Raw genomic sequence first — 21306 nt, forward strand, 5'->3', positions numbered from 1 at the left:
TGTCTGGGTCCCCTTCATATTGTAGACGAAGTAGTTCAACCACTGCATCGAATTTTCGTTCTTGTTGCGACGACCGCTGAACAACTTTGCAACGGGAGTGCCGGAGCTTTAGCGTCAGAGGAAGACGTTTGCCTCAAAGAGTCACCAGTACCAAGTTCCTTTCCTGAAGGACACTTACAGCCCACAACCAGGGCTCAAAGCTAATAGCGTAATGTTATGCCTTAAACCAGAAATGTTTATTTACTATTATTGCTGCCAAACCGCATAAGGGGTAATTATGTATCTGTTTAACTAATACAGCATAGTTAAACCAAATCAAATGCATAACGTGTGGCTTTCAGCCAACGTATTGAGAAATCTTGTTAGCCTCCGGCTTATGTACTGTACGTTTGTTAACTATCCGGGTACCCCGTACCCATGTGTGCTCCACACCGCGTAACCCCGTTACACTCTCCCCGCTAAGATGAGAACATCCATGTTTCGAAACTTCCTCAGTGAGTGCACGTCTTGTCAAGACGGTGGAGGTTACTACACCTCACGCCAGCGTTGTACCGCTCCCCATGCTCTCTGACGCCTACGCATCGTTACTGCCCAGCTTCTCGTCGTCGGCCCACGTCCCCACGTTCCCAACGCACCTTCTCCTGCGGTCCTAGACCAACGCTCGCGCTCCGCGCCTGCTCCAGAAGCTGCAAAAGTGTTTAGGGCTAGGCTCTTGGCCAGGGATGCGCATCAGAGGTGATTTTAGCATCGATTATATTTTTTATTAGGGATATACCATTTATCGTACTGCTTGTATTGGCCTTTGTATTGTACCCAAAACGCTTGCAGATCTCCTTCCATTGTTAATTCTTCATGCTGAAAAACGACTCGATTGCGCTGTATCCAGAGAGTTGTTATGCATATACTGCATAGTATTCTCCACATCCTTTATAATTTGGTTTTCTCTTAAAAATATTAATATCTGATATATATAAGCCTATCGCTTTCATAAACTGCTGATATTTCGCAGATAAATTGGAAGGGCGCTCTGATCACTGATGCAGCTGCCGGAAGAGTATTCTTCAACTGGGACCAAACCCAACGAGCAGCGATGCGGTGCGCGGCGAGGCATTGCGAGTTCGGCCCCGAGGATAACGTCGTAACTCAGCCTTGCTCAACGTGTACGGCGTCAGTTCATCACATGTGCAGCTTGAGTATACACAACAAGACGCTCAACAAACGGCAAGTACTTCCGACTACTCACAACCACAGTGTCCTGGACTTACCGTATTTGTGCATTTTTGCTAGACGTCATGTGCCGAGATGGACCAGCCGCCATGTGGACAGAGAGCTGAAAGCGGTGCAGGCGTAATTGCGATAGAGAATGGGAGTGACGATGCCGACACGAGGTGTTAGCTTGATGATATGGCACCACTCGCTAGCGAAGTAGATTGCGATTCTGACGATGATCAAGGTGGAGATGATGACTGTGTCATTGATGCTGCGCAGAAGTATGACTCGTACGGCATTCCGTTAGAGGATTTCGTTTATGTGTGTAGCACACTGAAATGTTAGATAGAGCGCTTCCGTCGTGATAACTGTTCCCATAGCGTTTGAATTCATTGCAAACATTTGTCAAGCCACGCGGGTCAAAAGGCAAGGAGGCAAGCAATGTTTGTTTGCTGTGCGTTGAGAGCACCAACAGTTAGCAAAGGGGTGATTCGAACGCGTGGAAGTGACATCTCCGCTGCACCTCGACAACAACCAATGCTCTGTCGCATTTTCGTGGGAAATCATAAGGACCATTCACTGACAATAACCGCAGAGGCCTCCGCGGCGAACCATGCGGCGAAGAAGATGGCACGGAGCGATGCGGAGCTTGCTCAGGAATGCGGAAGGAATCAGCGGCTAGAATAGCGCCCAAGGAGAAAAATACCGCCGCTCCCCGTGTAAGGAAGGCATCAATTGTGGAGATCTTTCGACTGTCTCATGAACTAATCAATACTATGATAGCTAAGTGGTTGGTTAGCGAAGGACTGTCCTTCGTTACTCAAAGGGAGTCGCTCGTGGGAATGCTTCGTATTGGGGCGGAAAACACAAGCTTCAAAGTAATTCCCGAGAGATTTACGATACCACCGTGAGCGGGAGGTTCATTCTTTTCACGACAGCGGTCGCCGTGCTATTGACATTCAACGCGGAAACGTCATTAGGGCTGAAACTCGTCAATCTTATCTGCGATGGCTATTGAACCAAGTCAAAAGATGACATAACTGGAATTGCGTTGACGTTCATCGACCACTGCTAAAAATTTCGCTGCATTGCTGTGCTCGCTACCGTTATGCCGGACGGACACGGGTCTAGTTTAGTTGCTGACAGGATTCACAAGCATCTGTAAGAAGTGTATGATACGGACATTCTACCCTAGTGAAGTGGATAATGTCCGATACCGCTTCTGCCGCTAGAGCCGTAGCCCATTATTTTCCCGATCTTGATCGGATGGACTGCTCGATGTATATGATGAACTTGCGTATCAACTGCGATCTTGGAATGTGAGATAATACTGTTATAAAGGAAATCTACAACAGCCAGATGAAGACTCATCTAGTGATAAGGACTATAACTACAACCAGGAGGGAAATTTGACCAAGGGTGGGAGCAAATTTCCAAGCTTCGTAGCTTGGTGCATACTTCGGAGCTGGCAACAGGAGTGTCCAATTGATTCGAGTGTAGAGCGCTTTGTCATTGCGCGAGCTTATACTGCTTATCAGTCCTGATAGGCGGGTGGCTGGGTGTTGCAAACTGATTCGACATATAATTTTAAGCTACAACGCCATGGCTTTTTTTTTCAGGGTGATGATAGTCCCTACCCGTTTTCATGCATGACGGCTGCCGAGTGGAAGCTAGCTATTGAAATGGAGGCTTCATAAATTCCATGTCTAAGTTCTGTTTGAGTTCCAGTGCTCTGTGATACTGCCTTTCTTTTTGCTTGTTTTTTTTTCTCAACGTGGTTGTTGACGATTAACGTGGAGCACAGTTCGAGTGCTTGACCCTAAAACACCCTACGAAGGGCACCACCGATGCGTCTCAAATCAGATAATTTGTATCGCGAGACAAGCTGAGTCCTCTCATGAAAGCTTGCGTGGCACGTTGCACAGAACAAGTGAAATCACGCTTTCCTTCAATTGCAAAGAGCATGATACTGACAATACAATTGGACCCGAGGACAAAAGATATCGCTGCTTCAATTGCTGAAAGCATGGGTCAAGCTTCGCCGCACCCGGACGCCCTTATCGATAAGATGGCCATGACAGCGCGCGCAAAGTTATCGAAAGATCACTACGAGATCTACAAGAAGATGCACAATCCTATCGATTTAGAATCTCCTTCGCCGGATCAGAGCCCCTCCAACGAATCGGTAGCTCCTCGATCGAGTCGTACGTTTCTGTTCGATTCTCCAGTTCCTTCTCTATCGAAGAGCAGCGTTCGCAAAAGCCATTTGCTAGAGGAAGTCGAAAAAATTGTTTACGAGTGGATGCGATTACTAAGCTGACTGGGTGCGTGTGTCTTTGCTCGCTGCCCCCCCCCCCCTCCACAGATCGTCGAAAACAGGGCAAAAAGGGCGGATGCCACCTTAAGCGAGAGTGAAAAGAACTGGAGCCTCCAATGTTTGGAGCCCGCCGGAGCTCTATCGACAGGTAGACATGTTGCACTGGTTTTAGGAGAGCGGGCAGAAGCAGTTTCCTTTGATCGCCGCTCTTGTAAGATAGAAGCTCGGCAAGGCTTACCAAGGGCGCGTTTTTCCACTACGGGGATCGTTATGGGGCCGCTGAGCACCAGAACAGAGAACTCACGCTGAAAAACAACTCCTTCTACGACACAATCGGGATATGCTGCGAGGAACCGACGCTGAAGACATTAGCAGTGTACACAAGCAGACACAGCCTTATCACTCAGACATATAAATCTGTCGTTTCACTCTTCATTCATATTATAATATCTTAGCATTTGTATTACGACGATATGACTGATACGAAGAGGCGCTTGAACTGCCAATGATAAAAATCCCTGCTCTTGACTCGTCTGAATCATGGGCATTCGTTCAGCGGTTGAGCGCTCGCTTCACCAACGATAGGTGGGTGGCTCGATCCCACCAGGACGCTCCTCTCGCTCCACGAACGATTGTCCTAGCCTGGACAAGCTTAAGGGCAACACCCTTTTAGCTCAATGGTCGAGCGTTGGCTTTGTAAATCACAGATCGGTGGCTCGATTCCACCCGGGCGCAGCCCTCTCATATAATGAGTAGGTCGTACTCGGACAAACGTACGGATATCGCCCTTATAGCTCAATGGTAGAGCGCCAGTTTGGAAAGCCAAAGGTTAGTGACTCAATCCCCCTCCGAGACACACCACTTTCGCTGCTACATCGCATTTATACTATGATCATGCTCATCTAGCATCTTGTTTCGAAGCAACTATGCGTGTATCGGGATGCTTGTGTCTGAACCTTGTTCAGCACAACACAAAACATATGTTTCCCTCGGGGTCACGTCCCCAACACCACGAGGTCTCTTCACCTTCTACTCCCGCTGCGAGTACCGCTCATACGTACGAGCTGGCTGCTGCAGCCACAGTCAGAGCCTAAGCTCAACTCTTGATCTGTTCACTCTCCCCTCTAGTGAAAGGTATTCAGTGCCAGGCGGCGCTGTCGCACGTCATAGTGGCGGTTTGAATCAGGATGTGCCCGGTCGAAAGCGCCCACTACGTCAGGGCAATCTTGTCTGAGGATAACCTCAAACTCCCATGGGCTGTGTGAGTGAGAGTAACCCTTCCTCTTCACAAGATACGGGTACGACCCTGGTACCTACGCCGCACCATCAGGCGTTCTACGTGATAGCGGAGCTCACCATGCTCGTCGAGCAGAGCGAGAGGCGGCCTTGCCTTAGCTGGATTATCGCGGAGAGTCAACTCTTGTCGGAGCGGCATCTGCGTCCACACGGCGCCTGCGCCCACGACGCAAGCACAAACGTCCACGTTCACCGCCAAGCGGTCAATCTCGAAGAAATGATCCACCTTGTGATTAGATTTCAGTCACCACGGTTGCGCACAGCCCGGTCTCGGATCTCGAACGTCAAGTTACTCAGCTGAAAGTTCAACTTGACTTGCTCCCGCATCTCGAGCACTTCGCTCCGCGACCTGTGGCTCTGCCACTTGCTGGTAGCGGCTTACCCGTCGGCAATCAAGACACTTGGACGAATCACGTATAAGAGGCCATCAAGGATCAACCTTGCTGTCGTTCAGCCTCCCGTCGTTCTACCACCTGCTGCCCTGCAGCTGTTCGTGGTACAGCCACCCTCTGCGGGTTCGGTACCAGCAAGCCTGCGCTCACTTTGGCAGGATCCAAGTAAGCCTTTAGCAAGCCGACATAGAAGACCGGGTGCGTACGCATCTTCTTCGGAAGCTTGAGCGTATACGCAAGGCTCTTCCAGGCCACGACCTTTACCAGTCCAATGAGCCGAGGTCTTAGTTTGGTATTAATGACCGCAGACACTGCACGCGTGGGTAGGTTCTTTGCCTTTAAGAAAACTTGGTCCCCGACCTCAAATCTTTCTACACTGCTTCTGCTCCTGGCATCCGCATGTTCCTTCTGCATGTTTTGGCTTTCCGCCATAACGTCGCGCGCCTAGCGCACAGCGCTCAGTTATAAAGAGAAAAAGTCATTGACTTGCTTGCGAGCCGCAACGGGGCTGACATCATTCAGCCGCTCGACTATCCCATCGCCATCAAGCCCTGAGCCACTACGTGGAGCGTCAGTGAACGCGCGTTCTCACCAAGCCGCTCACATAGAGCGGAGTGAAGCCTGTCGAAGCATGCACCGCATTGTTTAATGCGAACACAATGAGTGAGAGCATCTGGCTCCAGCGTTTAGGCGCCTCAGCGCATACGCTCCGAAGGATATCCTCCAAAACGCGATTCACGCGTTCTGTTTGACCATTGGTCTGCGGATGACTCGCTGTGGACATGTCCAAACGCGTGCCGAGCAGTCCAAAGAGGGAGATGTTCAGAGCTTCGCAGTGAATCGCAGGTCTCAATCCGAGACAATGATACTCCTCATGTGGTCGTTCCTTACGATGAGGATCTTAAGTATCGAAATCCTCTATGGGGCTCATGATACACCCGTTGGCGGGCACTTAGGTCGTAAGAAGACCTATGGCTCGGTGAGCTCCATATACTGGTGGCCCAAGTAGTAGAAATGGGTTGGCACCTATGTACGCACGTGTGAGACGTTTCAACGGACAAAGTCCGCGCTGAACACGGCAGCTCCATTGGTGAGCTTGCCTGCCCCCAAGGAATGCTGGAAGTCCATCAGTATGGACTTTGTGTTTGGCCTTCCAAAGGATAAGGCGGGAAGCACGGGTATTGCGGTCTTCGTAGGCCGATCGAGCAAGATGTTTCATTTAGCGGTGATGACGGACACCATTGGTGGTGAGGGGTACCGCTTTGCTGTTTAGACCGAGTCTTTCGCCACCTTGGCTTGCCTGAGGTAATCGCAAGGTAAGTTCTGTAATACAACTGGCTATCATTGAGAGTGTATCGAGGCACCCTCGCGCGTAAGCGCTCAGACAATTCCTTGTCAGAGTCTTTAAACTCTTCGCTCTCAAGATCGCGTAGCAGCGCTACGCACATGTTGTTCTGTGCACACGCTTTGCGTATCAAGTCAGGCACAGATGGCATAACTGATGTGGCATGGGCTGATCCGTATTCCGGCTTGCGCGAGAGCGCAACGGCCACCACATTAAGCCGCCCTGGTCTGTATTTCACCTCGAAGATGTACTTGGCAAAGAAGGAAAGCCATCTTGCCACTCTCTGAGATAGATGAGGCGACTGTGTCGCAGTGCGTAACGACACATGATCAGTAAAGATCACAAACGTTTAATAGCTTAGCAGGTGTACCCTGAGCTTGACTAGAGCATAATTCATTGCAAGTAGCGATTTGCCTTGGACTAAATAGTTCTTATCTGCAGCGTTAAGCTGGCAAGACTCAAACGCAATCACCCGTCCACGCTCTTTGGCGTCGGCTTGGAGTAAAGCCCAACCGATTGCAATGTCGGTGGCGTCACAGACGACGCTAAACAGACGATCCGGGTCCGGTAGTGCAAGGATCGGTGCCCGAATGAGGCTCTCCTTCACAGTGTCAAAGGTTGCGTCATGCTCGACGTTCCAGCACCAAAGGTGTATCCTTCTTAAGGAGATCCGATTATAGCCGTATCCATCTCCGCGTAGTTCGCACTGTACTAATGCAAGTAATTGGCTATTCCTAGCTGTAATTCTTTTTGGTTCTTGGGAGCTGGCCAGTTCACGATGGCCTTGAGTTTGGCATGATCTGCCCGCAAGCTACAGTCCCAACGAAGCGACTGAGGAAATGTATCTCCTCCGCGCCAAAGACGCACTTGTCCAAGTTGGCACACAGCTTAATAGTGCGCATGCACTCGAGCACCGCTCGCAAGTAGTCAATGGGGTTCTTCACGTCTGACGTTCCGAGCTCAGCACAGCTATAGACGAATTAATTGTCATAGTACGTCTCAGCGTACGCCCGATGGGGCCTGAACAACAGCATCACAAAATGATTGACCGTTGCTGGTCCGTTCGACAGATCTTGGGGCATCACCACTCCCAAAGCATACCGCTCGGAGTACTCACCCTCTCATGAGTAGTTGGTAGTAACCATCGACCAAGTCGAGTGCGCTGTACAACGTACAGCCTGCCATGTTGCTCTGCAGAACATCCTTGCGAGGAGTCGGTGTTTGCGCCGGAATGATGGCCACATTCAGCGTATAGAAAGCAAGAACAATGCGCCACTTGCCGCTCGGCTTCATGACACAAAAAGCAGGTGTCGAGTGCGGAGCGCGGTTATCATGTCAATTGAGAAAGACCATGTTAGAAACGGATGAGAATCCCAGGAAGGTATCGCTAGAGTCTAGCACTGTTGGAGAAGTACTTTGTTGCTTGCCGCATCACCAGTCATGCCTACGAGATGGAGAATCGACAAAATATGCGATTTTCGCCCATTTTTTGTGCACGTGATTTCCTTGGCTTACGTCACTGGGAGTCGATTTATCTGTTTATATTCATTGCGTCTTTGAGGCATGTATGGTATACATTTCGTGTGCACCAGGTTGGCTTGGTTATGCGCCAAATAAATGCTTTGTACCCCTTGTTCACAGGGCCAAACTAAAGAGGGCCATTTCTATGGAGGGCATTTGTAAAAAAAGGGATGTAATCAGTGTTATGTGCATAAAAGCCAGAAAGAAAAACACATGTAAAATTCTTTTTGCCGTCGCTGCAACGATGTATACAAACTCAAAATGTTTCAAAATCGTGTCCGTTGCAGATTCACTTAAAATCCACTGTGTGTGACACCATACAAAAATCAAGTCGTTTAGAGGTGTGTCCGTTGCAAATAGGCGTGTCCGTTGCATTTTTAAAATGGCGCCCAAGCCAACACTCCCTGCCTGCGGCTACCTGGTAGCATACCTCGGATTGTCTACGGATACGCTTAATGCCCTACTGGATGAAGCGAAAACCCGCACGTGCACCCCCGTTTTCAAGGACGTGAGTGATGATAATTACGACACACACCGCGAACAGTCCCGTGTTCACGCTCGGTCTCCTTCTATCGGTTTACTGCGAGTAGATATTAGCGCTGTGACTGCTTGTCTGGACCCGGCGTGGCTTCCTACAGTCTTCTCCTTTCTGCGCTCAACGCCAGGAGGAGAGGAGCAAGAAGCGAATCAAGGCTATCCTGAATCTGTCATCACTGAAGCTTCCAAGAACAAGTTTACGCGTGTCCCGGCAAGTATGGTTCTCGCTTTGGAGGAAGGAACAAGTCTACGAGTCTACGATGGCTGCTTCACTGCGCGCGACGACACCAAATCTCGCGTGGTGCAAATTCCAGTGGGTTTCTGCATCATTTTCCGTGGGGACCTTATCCATAGCGGAATGCCCTATGATGCCGTGAACCACCGGATCCACTGCTTCCTGTCATTTCGCGGAATCAAATGGGAACCGGATGTGGTAAACAGCGTGTTGCCCAAGACCTACTCGTACCAGTACTGCGGAATCAAGTATGGAGACTCTGCAGCGATGCGTTCGCATCGCTGTTTCTGTACTAGGAATCCTGAAGCAGCCAAGAACGAAGAGACCAGACGCCGGACGGACAACAAGGAAGGAGAATGGACGCGTCCCCTTTGTTTGAAGACGTTCGCTAAGAGTGGATCACTGAGATCTCACACTTTTCGGGGATGCAACAAGAAGCGTAAGGCAGATTAAAACAGCATTCTATGATAATTATCAATGAAGAATGGGCGCTTTGTTGAATTATTACGATGGTAATTACGAAAGCTAAACTAACAAACACTTACTTTTTAATTCCATCTTGCATATCCCCAGAATCGCGGAGGCACAATACTCGTATGGAAATCTGAGGGATCTTGTACATCCGCCACGGGGAGAGTTGATACAGGATTAAGAACAGACACTGTTGTCTCTGCGTTTTGATACCGATCACGACTTGATGCTGGGGGTGAAGCTGGGTTGTTAAGGTCTACCCTCTCAAAAAATACTGGATCTCTTCGTGTGTTGTAAGGAAGAGTGGTGCTTCTCCTAGACCGACGTCGTTGTCGCCTACTCATTGATTCATCTTCGTTGAACGCTGGTTCTTGTATTCGAGGTTGAAAGGTAGTAGCTTGCTCACGATTAATCCACCAGTGCAAATCGAAATCACTAGGTTGTAAAATTCGTTCTCCATTAGAGGCGGTGATCTCCATGAGTTCATGAATGCAAGGGAGTCCATGCACAGCTCGGTATACGCCAGAACATTCACTACGATCCAGTCTATTAAAGACGATTGCACGTGCATCCTCCCACAGCTCGTGCGTTTTAGTAAGGGCCCACACTGAAATTACGCGAACAACCGCTGCAACACGATTGCCTTGGAGAAGATATGGAACTCGTACGGAGTTCCGTTGAGCCAAAAGTTGAGTTGAAGATGCTGCAGAGTTCCACCGAGGCAGCAAACTTTTATACACGGTAAATAAGTCGCCATTACATCCACGCAACCAAGATTTACACCTAGCGTGCGTTCCTTCGACGAATGAAGTGTCTCTGATACCAAAGTGTTGGTACTGATCCGTTCATGCTCGTACAATGTGTTTCTTGTACTTCCACCAGTGTTGATCCAAGTAACGTGAAAGAGGAGCGCTCAGAGCGCGCAACTCGCCTCGGTTTATCTCGAACTCTGCCTCTGTCGATGATTCAACAGCTCGGTAAAATAATGACATGAACGCATCCGTTTGCCAAGTGTTCTCGAACTTAGGTTGCCCTGGGGCTGGGTTTTGAACAGCTACTTGCCCAAAGACCTGGCGGGTTTTGCCGACGACGTTCTTGTTCATATGCCACCTACATATCATTGCAGGTACGCCAGGGAACACAGTATTAACAGCGTTCATCGCTGCCAATTCTCTGTCTGTTATAAACACACTTGGACAACCGACACCTCTCTCCGACAGGAAAGAGGACAGCGTGTTTATAGCCCAGATATAGTCTTCTTCTCTTTCTCGCGGTAGCCAGCATTGTGCAACAGGTAGCACCGTGTTAAATCTTGTCATAGTGATGATGTTCAACAAAGGAAGCTTGTATTTGTTGGTCTTGTATGTACAATCCATTCCAACGACATCCCAGTGAAGTCGGTACTGTTCCAGCGTACCCGGATGAGCCCAGAACAAATAAAGGACCCTTTGTGTTTCCAAATCCACCTCATATCGGTAGTAAATTCCATCTGACTCCAGCCGATTAAACAGAACTTCCATAGCGGTCTTGGTGGCGAGTTCGTGTCGACGAGAATTGCTTTGCACTATTGGAAGCTGCGGCCCGTTGACGATGACTTGGATGAACTCTGGCGTCTTCTGACGGTGGATGGTTGTGAAGACGACTTCCGTTCCTCGTGTGTACAATTTTCCATTCCCCAGTAGGGTCAGACTTGTCCACGGCTTGGAGTATTATCTTCATCGGACAACCAATACGCATGGAACCTCGCATGGGGCGCTTTCGGTCTTCATCTTTAAGATGCTGCGTACACTTTGGCTTGCCACCTCGATCACAATCGAAACCACGTTTCCAAACTGCATCCCCTGCCGTCGCTGAAGTAAAGGCACGCGTCTTGGTCACATTAAAACCATGATTCTTGGTCCAGTCATGCAGAGCTGCAATGGCGGCAACCTCTGACGAGTACGTATCCTTGGCGGAGGGGTTATTTCCACGGAAATTCCACTTGCACTCATAGACCTTGTCTCCACACGAGTATTTCTTGGCTCGCTATCCATAGCAACTTGAGATTCAGTCGGAGTACCAAGCCCAGGTTCGTCTCCTGCGTTCGCTTAATCTTCCACCAAAGGCGGCAGGTCACTAAGCGCTTCTGAGAGGGCGGAAACCGAAGGGCACGTATACTCACACGTTGGCGAAAATCTTGGACTGTTGACAGTCGGGGACACAGCGCTGAGCAGAGATGCTAGATCCATTTTGGATGTCGAAGTAGAGGCTTGATGAGTTAGGCTGAGAACTATCTCACTAGTTGGAGTATGTGGAAATGAGCTTACTCCACACTCCAGACGTGGACAGGAAGAAGGCTACACGCTCGGCTTCGTTTGTGCGATACAGTTAAATAACTTGGGCTCTCGTCTTCATCAATATCTTCCACCAAATAATTGTATTCGCGTGCTATCTCGTCTACCCGGGCAAGAACATTGTGGTATAAACTCCATCCATATCTATCCTCTGCAACGGACACGGTGGGATGCAACGGACACGGTCATTTGTAACTTGATTTAAGTAAAGAAGAACAGTCGACCCAAAAGGGCTCGCCCTGCAACGGACACGCAAAAATGCAACGGACACGTTTAAATCATCTTGGTTTCAGTATTGGGAAATTGCCTGTATTTTTTAAATTGATTACATCCTTTTTTTTTGCAATTGGCCCTCTCTAGAAATGGCCCTCTTTAGTTTGGCCCTTGTTCACAAGCATATAGTGACGTAACCACTTCGGAGACGAGCAGGCGACCAAATTGTTTGGTCATTGGGCTCTTCTATGTAAGGTACTGCACAGCTGTCCTATTCCGGTGGTTTTTGGTTGACTTACCCGCTTTCCTCTACACGCGTATTTTTTACATACTAATTTTATAAACTAATAGTAGTATGTAGCAAAACCACAATAGCCTTGTGTTGTTGGTAGCAACGCTGTGTACAATAGGCTTAAAAGTCACGACGCAGTTTTGTCATTTTATCAATATCATTACATAATGTTTCCCCGCAAACTGCAGACCATAAAAAGAAGCCGGGATTATTTTACAAACTCACCAATTGAAGATATGAGCGCCCCTCAAATCCGAGATATTTTTTCTGGGTCTTGTATACATAGGGTCACGTATACTAACATGTAAAGTCTATTACATGTAATTGTCTTGAAAATAGTCTAGGTTTGCCGTCCATAGAGACCTTTCGCGCGTTTTAGTTGTTTCCGCATAAACTTTGAAAACCGTAGTACCGTCAAATACAATATTCAAATACAATTTGGATTAAAGAAACTGGCCAATTAGCTCAAATCACATTCAGCTTCGTGCAGACAATCATGATGCCTCCAATATTTCCAGTGCAAAAATACAGCGGCTCTTAGACATTTATTGCGATTCCTTTGCAAATCGCTACCACGATTGGTGAATGCATGCACTTAGAAACTACCAAACACACGCGCCCTAATGTAGTCCAGCCTTTGAAGTAGCAGATCATCAACTCACATTTTCGATAATTAGATTTAACTGAAAAAGATAATCAAGGACTTTGTACTGGTCCTTCTTTTTAGTATAGCGAGAGCCTACTTGAAAGAGGGCTTTTATTTGGGCGAGTACGTTAGAATAAGTACACATGAAGAAGAAGGAGCAGGCGCTAAAGCTTTCAGGTAGTCAGTCAGCAGAAGATCTGTTGCCTCCTAGACACTACTCTCGACGCTCTTGGTCGATACTGGACACCATCATGGTGGTGCTGAGACTGAAATCAAGCACTTTGCGAAAGCACTAAAAAAATTCTAGTCTGACATTAAAGACAGCAATTCGTCTTGGTGTGCGCTGAAACTCAGCTCAAAAGTGGTTGCGGAAGGTCTAATAAACCACGTTTCAAACCCCTGTTTGCACTTTACTCGACTCATTCCACAGCGCAGGTGAAGTATTATTTGTGAATGCAAAGTGTATGTAATACACGATATCAATATAAGACACGATGGCCAAGTCTAAGGCGCTGGTTTTAGGCACCAGTCTTCAGGCGTGGGTTCAAATCCCACTCGTGTTATTCTTTGTCTCGTGTGCACAATTTGACCCACATTTTGAACAGCTACTCTAATCTGAAGCTTAGCCTATATTCCAGGCGTACCACTGGGTACTAGTTTCATAGCAACATTTTTTTGTGAGTGGCTCTAAAACAAAAGGTTTATACGCCGCTCTAACCGCACACGAGTGCACGCGATGATAGATCCTCAAAGTTGGCCATCTCAACCCACGAAAAACCTACAAAAAGCTGACCTAATGCCGCTTCAGCCATCGAAATACCTGCGTTTCACTGAAGGGCGTTTATTAGCTCGTGCCTTTATGTATATTACGCCAGAGAGGCATGTAGTCCGCCGCTACTGGTGCGCTCTAACACATATGCGGGCACGCATTTACGGCTCGCTGCTGGGTCTATAAAACAGATTTATCGTGCAAAGATGATTGAGCTAGACATAGAGCCATACCTTCGTCTTTGCTCTGCAATCTATCCTCTGCAGCAGCATCAGACACATCACTTTTCCTCACTGTCTTGCCTTCCCGCTGGCGGACACAACGGTCTTCCTCGTGTCATGCTCCGGATCGACCGCAGCATGGCTCACAAAACGACTGTTCAAGTCGAGGATGGACCAGATTATCGTTAAACTTATGTGCAAACGGACGTTCACCATTTACGGACAGTTAAGAGCTACCAATCAAAAACTAGTAGTTTATGCACTCTGATTGTTGATTGGTTAAAAAAAAGCCCAGGATAAATGAAACGTTTGGCGGTGTGACCCGGGACACCGCAAAAAACGTCGTCTGAGCACAACCAGGGTGAAGGCATGGATTTTAGTGATATTCGCCAAGGTGTAGCATATGCACAAATGCGTGCCATTTTTGGAGCTGGGTGTTTGTTTGGTGTGGCGTCGTGGTCAAGTAATATGCTTCTTGCTTCGGGTTCCGACGAGGTTTGTTTAGTTACAGAAAGTACTAATTGTGTATATCCCACCAGCTAAATAAAATATTCAAGTAATTTGAAACACGATCTGGTCAAATAATCTAAAACAGAGTACTATATTAAAAGCCAAGTTGTAACATGTTAGAAAAGTAAAAAAAAGAAATAACCTACGTACTGGTCAAATTGCTGGCAAAACCTTCTCCTTAAACATCTTACTATACACTGGGCGAGTCATGTTGACACACTGCGACTTTGAGTCGATTGGTAGACGTCGTAGCACCACGAACTATCGGCCAGATACCATTTTTTTATCAAAACCGCACTTTCGGTTGCGCGGTCGGGCCAGAGCGACCAAAACATAACCATTCCGATGTAGCGCTTGCTAGGTGAGGAAGTGTAGGGAGCAGTCTCGTTCACAGTCAAGTAGAATGTGTTTTTGACCTTGTACATATTAAACCAATTATCATCAATATGAACATAATCAAACATGTGATGCAATTGATAGGATCTCCCGCCTGCATATGAAAACATTAACATTAAAAATCATATTATCACGCGTAGTTTTACCTATAGATCGCTTGACATGTGCCAGCGCGTATGCCAAGCGTCTCCTCTTGTATTCTTCGGTCAGCGTCGGCTTGACGCGGACAGTAGCGCACTTAACGAGGATTTTCTTGATGTAACGGAGCAGGGTAGTCTTCGGTACCTCGGCTGAGTGGGCTAAGGCCCTCAGCGTTTGGCACCTACGGCAGGGAGTGGCCGAGATGGGTGCAAGGCGCTCAGCCACGATGGCGGACATGCTGCTGGAAGGCGGTCGACCAGGCCTTACCTTAGACTGGCTGTTGTACATCCTCCTTGACTAAAGCTTGAGCCCGCTGCCGGCAACACCCATACTTGGCTGCAGCAGCCACGGCTGTTCCACGCTTTAGCTGTCCGTTACGCGCACGCTCAGCGAGGAGCAGCGCAATAAACTCGCGCGTGGCTTCGGGGGTGTCCTTCGAGCCCTTCGTCCAGCCCATCGTGAAATGACAGCCTTTTTTAATGGAGTTGTTGGAGCTCCAGATTGCTAAGTGTCTTATTAATTGTTTTGTCCAGTAAAGGAATAAAAAAACGAATTGTTTTTTTCTTGTCCGGTCCACGTATCGCGATAGGAGCTGTATGTAAGGGCGAGCTTCGATACTTGATGCTATCTCACAAAGAAGTGTGTTTTACAAGCCGGCGTCTCCGCGACTATCCGCTGCAAGCAGGGTTTGCCGGTCTGTTTAAACACATTTATGTTCGAACAAGTTTAGGAATATCAACCCAGTCGAACGTTTTCATTAGCTGCATAGACCAGAATTGCTACCAAGACGATGGAAGATCTGCCCATATTTGAAGACACAGCAAACACCACAATTAGAGCACTACCGTGGTCAAATTACTCCCATGGTGGGAGTCCCAACATGGACTCCACCGTTGACTCCACGAGGTCTCCTTGAATTCAAGACCGTCAAGGCTTGGCAAGCTTAGTAGGCACTGCAGGCACAGTCTAATAGACTCTCCACATATTCAAACGCAGGGCTCGCAACCACCGACTTCCCACAACAAATATCTCGCCATTACGAAAGTCGGAAGTTCCCACGGCGGCGGGAGTGGCAAGAAGAATCTCAACACGTTGGGCAGCGTCGAGAAGGAGCTCCTCCTTTGCACTTCGAGGACCGCGGTCAGTAGATTATCACATTCAATTGGGCGGAGACCCGTCCGAGTTTGCTAACCACATTCTTCTAGCCGGAATACATCATTCGTGAGGGCATCGCAAAGGTCTCCATGCCGAATCTAGTGTACTTCCCTGTCCCACCAGTTTATAGGGATTTTTTGTGTAGCACACAAAAATGTTAAAGTGAGTTGATTGGTTAAAAGTTTTAGAGCAAGCGGTGTATACATCCATAGTAAAACGGTTGAATGTAGTACTAAAAGGTTGTTCACTAGAACAGAGCAAAACTGAATTTCCTTGATGGTTCGAGCGCGCGGAGCCAAGGACATATCGCCGAAGACACGCTTTGCGGTGGTGGTGTTCTGACTACACTGAGTAAGGCGGGTTGCCTCCGATATGGCACTATCGAGTGTGCCAAGAAGCTCTTTCTGCTAAGCCGGGCCGCCATTGAACTCATCTGGGACCTACGAGCGCTGCCCCGCTTGTCGTACCCTCCTCGGAAGACCCGTCTTACTACCAACGAAGTAGGCGAGCGTGTGGTTGCGGTGCCGCTTTGCCACGCCAGACTCTGCGCTCTCTAGAAATGGCCTGCGGTATCCCGCGGTCGACTCTACGCGCTACCTCAAGACCAAAGTTCTACGCCGCTTTATATCAAGAGTCAATCCTACACTAACAAGTCACCACAAGCTTCAGAGGTTGGCATGGGCTCTTTCTCAAGTGAAGCGTCCTATTGGAAAGAAATTTGTTATTATTAATATTGAACTATTTTATAGTTTGCTTTATTTTATAATATTTGCTTAGGACTTTTGTATCGCTTTGATGATATGTATGATGCTGTTTATATGGATGAAAAATGGTTTGACATGTACGAGGCATCTTCTCGATGCTATTTGGCGGCTGATGAATCTCTATTTTACCGATCGTGACATTGGTGAAGTCGTGTTTCTTGCAGCGGTAGCAAATGATTTTCCAAGAAAAATCATTTGGTGGAAAACTGGAATATGCCCTATGATAGAGCACACCAAGGCAAAGAAGAATTCCAAAAATCGACCCGCCGGAGCACAAATCATAAAAAAGTGTACGTGCAGATGCTGAAGGAAAATATTTTTCCTGCGATTCGCGAGAAATGGCCGGGTACGTTTGATTTTTTTTAAACTTTTTTTCTGACATTTATTAGCTGCTGTCTACGCCAAAGAACGGCGATGATTCACGTCCAACAGGACAACGGTGGCCCCCACGTGGACGAAGACCACGGAGAAGTTGTTGCCGCTGGGCTTGAAGAGCGTTGGAAGATTAAGATGATTTGTCAACCCCCACGCTCGCCCGACCGTAATATACTGGATTTGGGAATTAATGCTATTCAATTCATACAGTATCGGTAGCCGACAAACCAAATTGATGTGCTCATCAAAGCTGTAGATATTGCTTTTAAAAGTGTTATATATTAAACTATTGAAAAATGCTTCCTCACTTTGCAAAAATGCTGGAATGCATTATTATCGACGAGGGAGGCAATAATCCCCACACACACATTTCCAACAATCGTGTGCGAGTGGGAAAATATACATATTTTCTTCGTCCGCGGGTGAGGAGTGGCGGGTTGCGCGCTATCTATGAGGTTTCGAAATGAGCTCAGCTATTCTCTCTACCTCTACCGCGATCGGGAAACCGACATTTAGCAGTTGTCCTTTGACTCTTCGAGCCTCAGTCCGTTGCAAAACTGACCATTTCCAACAATCGTGTGCGAGTGGGGAAAATATACATATTTTCTTCGTCCGCGGGTGAGGAGTGGCGGCACCCCAATCTCAAACCGGTGCTGCTCACTCACGGGCGAACCTTTGTCGAGCACCGAACGACAATCACCCCACTTAGCACATTAGTTTCGATAACCCAGCTGATCCTTGAGCAGAAAGAACCGGATATTCTTCAAACGCACTTGACAACCACCGACCCATGACTTTTATGGCGAGGCGGTCTGCACCAGCATTCAGAAGCGCTGTCGCGCCCCCAATTCGAACCGAGTGGGTCGAGTATCGATCAGGGTTTGCACCGCATTGACGAGCTGCCGTCTTGATTGTACTTGCAAGTTCTTTTGCCGAAATACCCGTGCCGACACCGGTCGACAACGCCGGCTGCTCTGGTGACGTCCCGAACGCTCTGGCACCTTTGCGAATCCACCGAGCCGCTACTACCGGGCAGATACTGGTATCCCCGGACTTTTCATGGAATCTGACCTCTTCACGGCCATACTGATTGTTCTTGGCTCCGAGGAGTCGAATTCCGACGCGTTCAGCGTGTCGCGGCTTACAATGCTGCCCTTCGGCGCTGTGAAATGTGATATCACTTAGCTTCAGCACGTAGGCATGATGTTGATGTCCAATATACAGATATTCAGATCTTTGAAGCAGAAAAAAATAACCAAGTAGTAGCCCACCCCAAAGCAAGCGATCGCGCGCGTGCTTGAGGTCCAAGTTGTTTCCGATCACGCGAAGAATTTAAACCGAAAGCGGGTACTGCTTTGTTACTGGGGATGTAAATCGACGGATACCTCTGAGTAGAATGGCATGGCTAGCATCGACACCCGGGTCGTACCCCACGTTGTTTCGATGATACCATCTGACGGCGCACAGTTTGGCACAGATAGTCGAATACGTGTTGCCGGCTCCTGCTTTATTCATACCAAATCGCCAAAGAAACACGGCAAAGGCTCCCAGTTGTGCAGCATTAGTGGTGAGATCATTCTGCGACAGCCACGTGGGGTATGTCATCCAATCGCACCACGTCGTCCATTGCTTCCAGTATCGTTTGTAGTGTTTCTGAGATGAATCGGCAAGGGCACCTGCCCGCAGAATAGCTCCCAAACTTGCGAGAGATTCCTTGAGCTGCTCGGAAGCTCGGCCTGTGACCATCCAGACGTTAGGTTAGTGAAAAGTAAACGATGCTGCGTTGATTGCCACACCCTTGAGCCCGCATCGGCCATTATATTTTCTACTCCAGCGATGTGATCTGCCGACGCAAAGAATGAATGTTTCACTTCCAACAGGCTGAGAATTCGCAAAAGCCTTTGAGCCTCCTGATTTCGACTAGCACGACGATTGTGCCACGAAATAGCTGAGGTGTTATCGATCCAGAAGCGCACGTGACACAGTTTGTTCGATGTGGTACCTGTCCAGTGCTGACCCCAGACGAGAGCCGCGAATACCGTGCTCATCAGCTCCCGTAGATTGATGTTGTAATCGCCTGCACCACTCGCGCGGAACTGCGCTATCTCGTCAAGCTCGTGCTGGTTAAATTGTACTTGAATATATTCCTGACGAGCTGGAAAGATAGCGCACAGTCCAAAATCACTTGCGTCCATGAAAATCTCGTGGTCGATGGGTTGTGTACTGACAAAGCGAGACAAGGGCACTGAATTTAGTTCTGCGGTAAGAAGTATCAATTGGAACAATAGTAGATCATCGCGTGCGGCTGGTGTGACAGCGATCATGCCGTACCTCTTTGACCCCCAAAGCAAGGCCGATATTTGTTGAAAGAATGGTTTTGCCGACGGTATGCACGTCACTACGTGTCGGAGGCTGCCTAGCAGCTGACGAATCTTTTGTTGTCTTGTGGATGTACGACTCAGCATCTCATCAATACGTGACAACGCTTTTAGTACTTTTTCACGTGGCATCGAGAGAGTTAACAGGGGAATATTCCACATGAGGCCAAGCATTTTCCCTTCGCTCTCCCACACGGAGAATTTGTCCTCATTAATTGCTTCAGGGCCAAGTACTGCTGTCATTGCAGCACGGAGGGCAAGGTTTGCTTCGGGCAGCCGCGAGCCAATATTCGGTTCAATGAGATTGTGATCATCGCACCATGTCTTGGCGTCAAAGTTGTGTGCACCATGCTTCGGTTGGAGTTGCCATTTAGGAGACGAACACGAATACAAGTGACTGATACCTGCGCCTGCAGTCCAGTAGTGCTGTGGTGACAGTGTCCAGCCGAAAGGACAGCACAAGTCAATGACTAAAATCCCCAATTCGGGAATGGTGCCGGCAAAGCGTCCAACATGATCCGCATTAACAGCAATATGCCGAAACGCACCTGCGACGTCGCCTGACATCAATTTGGTAAGACCAGGAAAGTGTGTCTCCACCTCTAAAATGCGAGCCGCCAGTTCTTGGGGACCGTCGTAAGTGACTACCACGGAGTCATTATCAACAGTATTTTCATTCACAGAACCACCTTCGGGATAGGAGAGGTCGTGTATGACACGAGCATCTTCTGAGAGAGGTGCAGTACCTCTTTGCACAGCTCCGAATGGACTGCAGGTAATGTTCTCGAGGGAAGATAGCAGCTCAATGTCGAGGACTAGATACTGTCCTGTGTCTTGGCCTTTCCGAATTTGCTTGACTAGTGCATTCAACGCTGACTTAGCTGAGGCATGATTTTCAGGGGGGCATTCCTGCACAGGAAAAGGTTTCCTCCACTGTGGACGGACACCATTACGAACAATATCTTCCCACTCATGGCGATATCTGTATGTTGACCACGCTGGTGCATTTGGTAGGATCTCCAGGGCCTTGTTTGGACGAGAATCCCGTTTTGACTCGCCACGCAGTAGCCGAACAAACTCTGGAAGCTGCATACCTGTCGTCCGGATACATTGCGAGTAGATACGCTGCTTATCAGAATCAATCCGATACTGAGGTACGCCATCAACTAGTGCAAAAGACCCTGATGAACATGGTGATGCCAGACTGACGTTCGATAAGGCAGCTCCAATTCCAAGCTCTGTTTCGTCTCGATGGAGCGAGAGCAGGCGTTTCCGAGCTAACAATGTCTGGGAATACCTTCTCTGTTCGCGCTGAATAAATCGGGCAAGGTCTTGAACCACATCATCCTCCCCCTGAACACTATACTTGGCGACCTTCCTGCTTTGCTCAACGTTTTCGTCGTTGGTATGTATTTGAGAGGCAGAATTGTCAATTCCGTAATGACTACCAGTACAAGCACGAGCATCCACATGCGAAGGTATCTGTTCGCCGGCGCAGCGATGTGACGGCCCTGTGGCCCCGACCCACCCTGACCTGTAGTCATGGGGCAGGATATCTTCTGTACCAATAGGGCTTACTACCCCTCCTCTGGTCTGAATATGTGGACAACATGGACTCAAGCTGATGGTAGAGCTACGAGAATTTGCGCAGTCTGTTTTGTGTTCATCAGACTCGTGCGTATCCACTGTTGCTGTGAATGCCGGATCAGCTGAATCCGGTGGCTTTCTTTTCCGCCTGGGTGAGAACAAGCCAAGTTGCTCACCCTGGCGTCTTCACTCATTGGACGGCT

The 21306-nt window shown here is 48.4% G+C and overlaps 1 protein-coding gene and 1 pseudogene across 2 annotated transcripts; one reads left to right on the plus strand and one right to left on the minus strand.

The window, feature by feature from the left end:
* The first annotated feature begins 4189 nt into the window (after positions 1 to 4189).
* PITG_28025 lies at positions 4190 to 4261 on the plus strand (annotated as a pseudogene). Its single transcript has one exon. The product of its transcript is annotated as a tRNA-OTHER (tRNA).
* Positions 4262 to 17843: 13582 nt separating this feature from the next.
* PITG_13358 (uncharacterized protein) lies at positions 17844 to 18653 on the minus strand (the record flags this gene model as incomplete). The annotated part of the gene is made up of 5 exons (XM_002899952.1): positions 17844 to 17875; positions 17927 to 17971; positions 18026 to 18209; positions 18261 to 18434; positions 18477 to 18653. The coding sequence occupies 5 exons, from the start codon at positions 18651 to 18653 to the stop codon at positions 17844 to 17846; spliced, it is 612 nt and encodes a 203-aa protein (XP_002899998.1).
* Positions 18654 to 21306: the final 2653 nt, after the last annotated feature.

Source organism: Phytophthora infestans, genomic scaffold, assembly GCF_000142945.1.
Source record: "Phytophthora infestans T30-4 supercont1.28 genomic scaffold, whole genome shotgun sequence".
NCBI classification, from domain to species: Eukaryota; Oomycota; class Peronosporomycetes; order Peronosporales; family Peronosporaceae; genus Phytophthora; species Phytophthora infestans.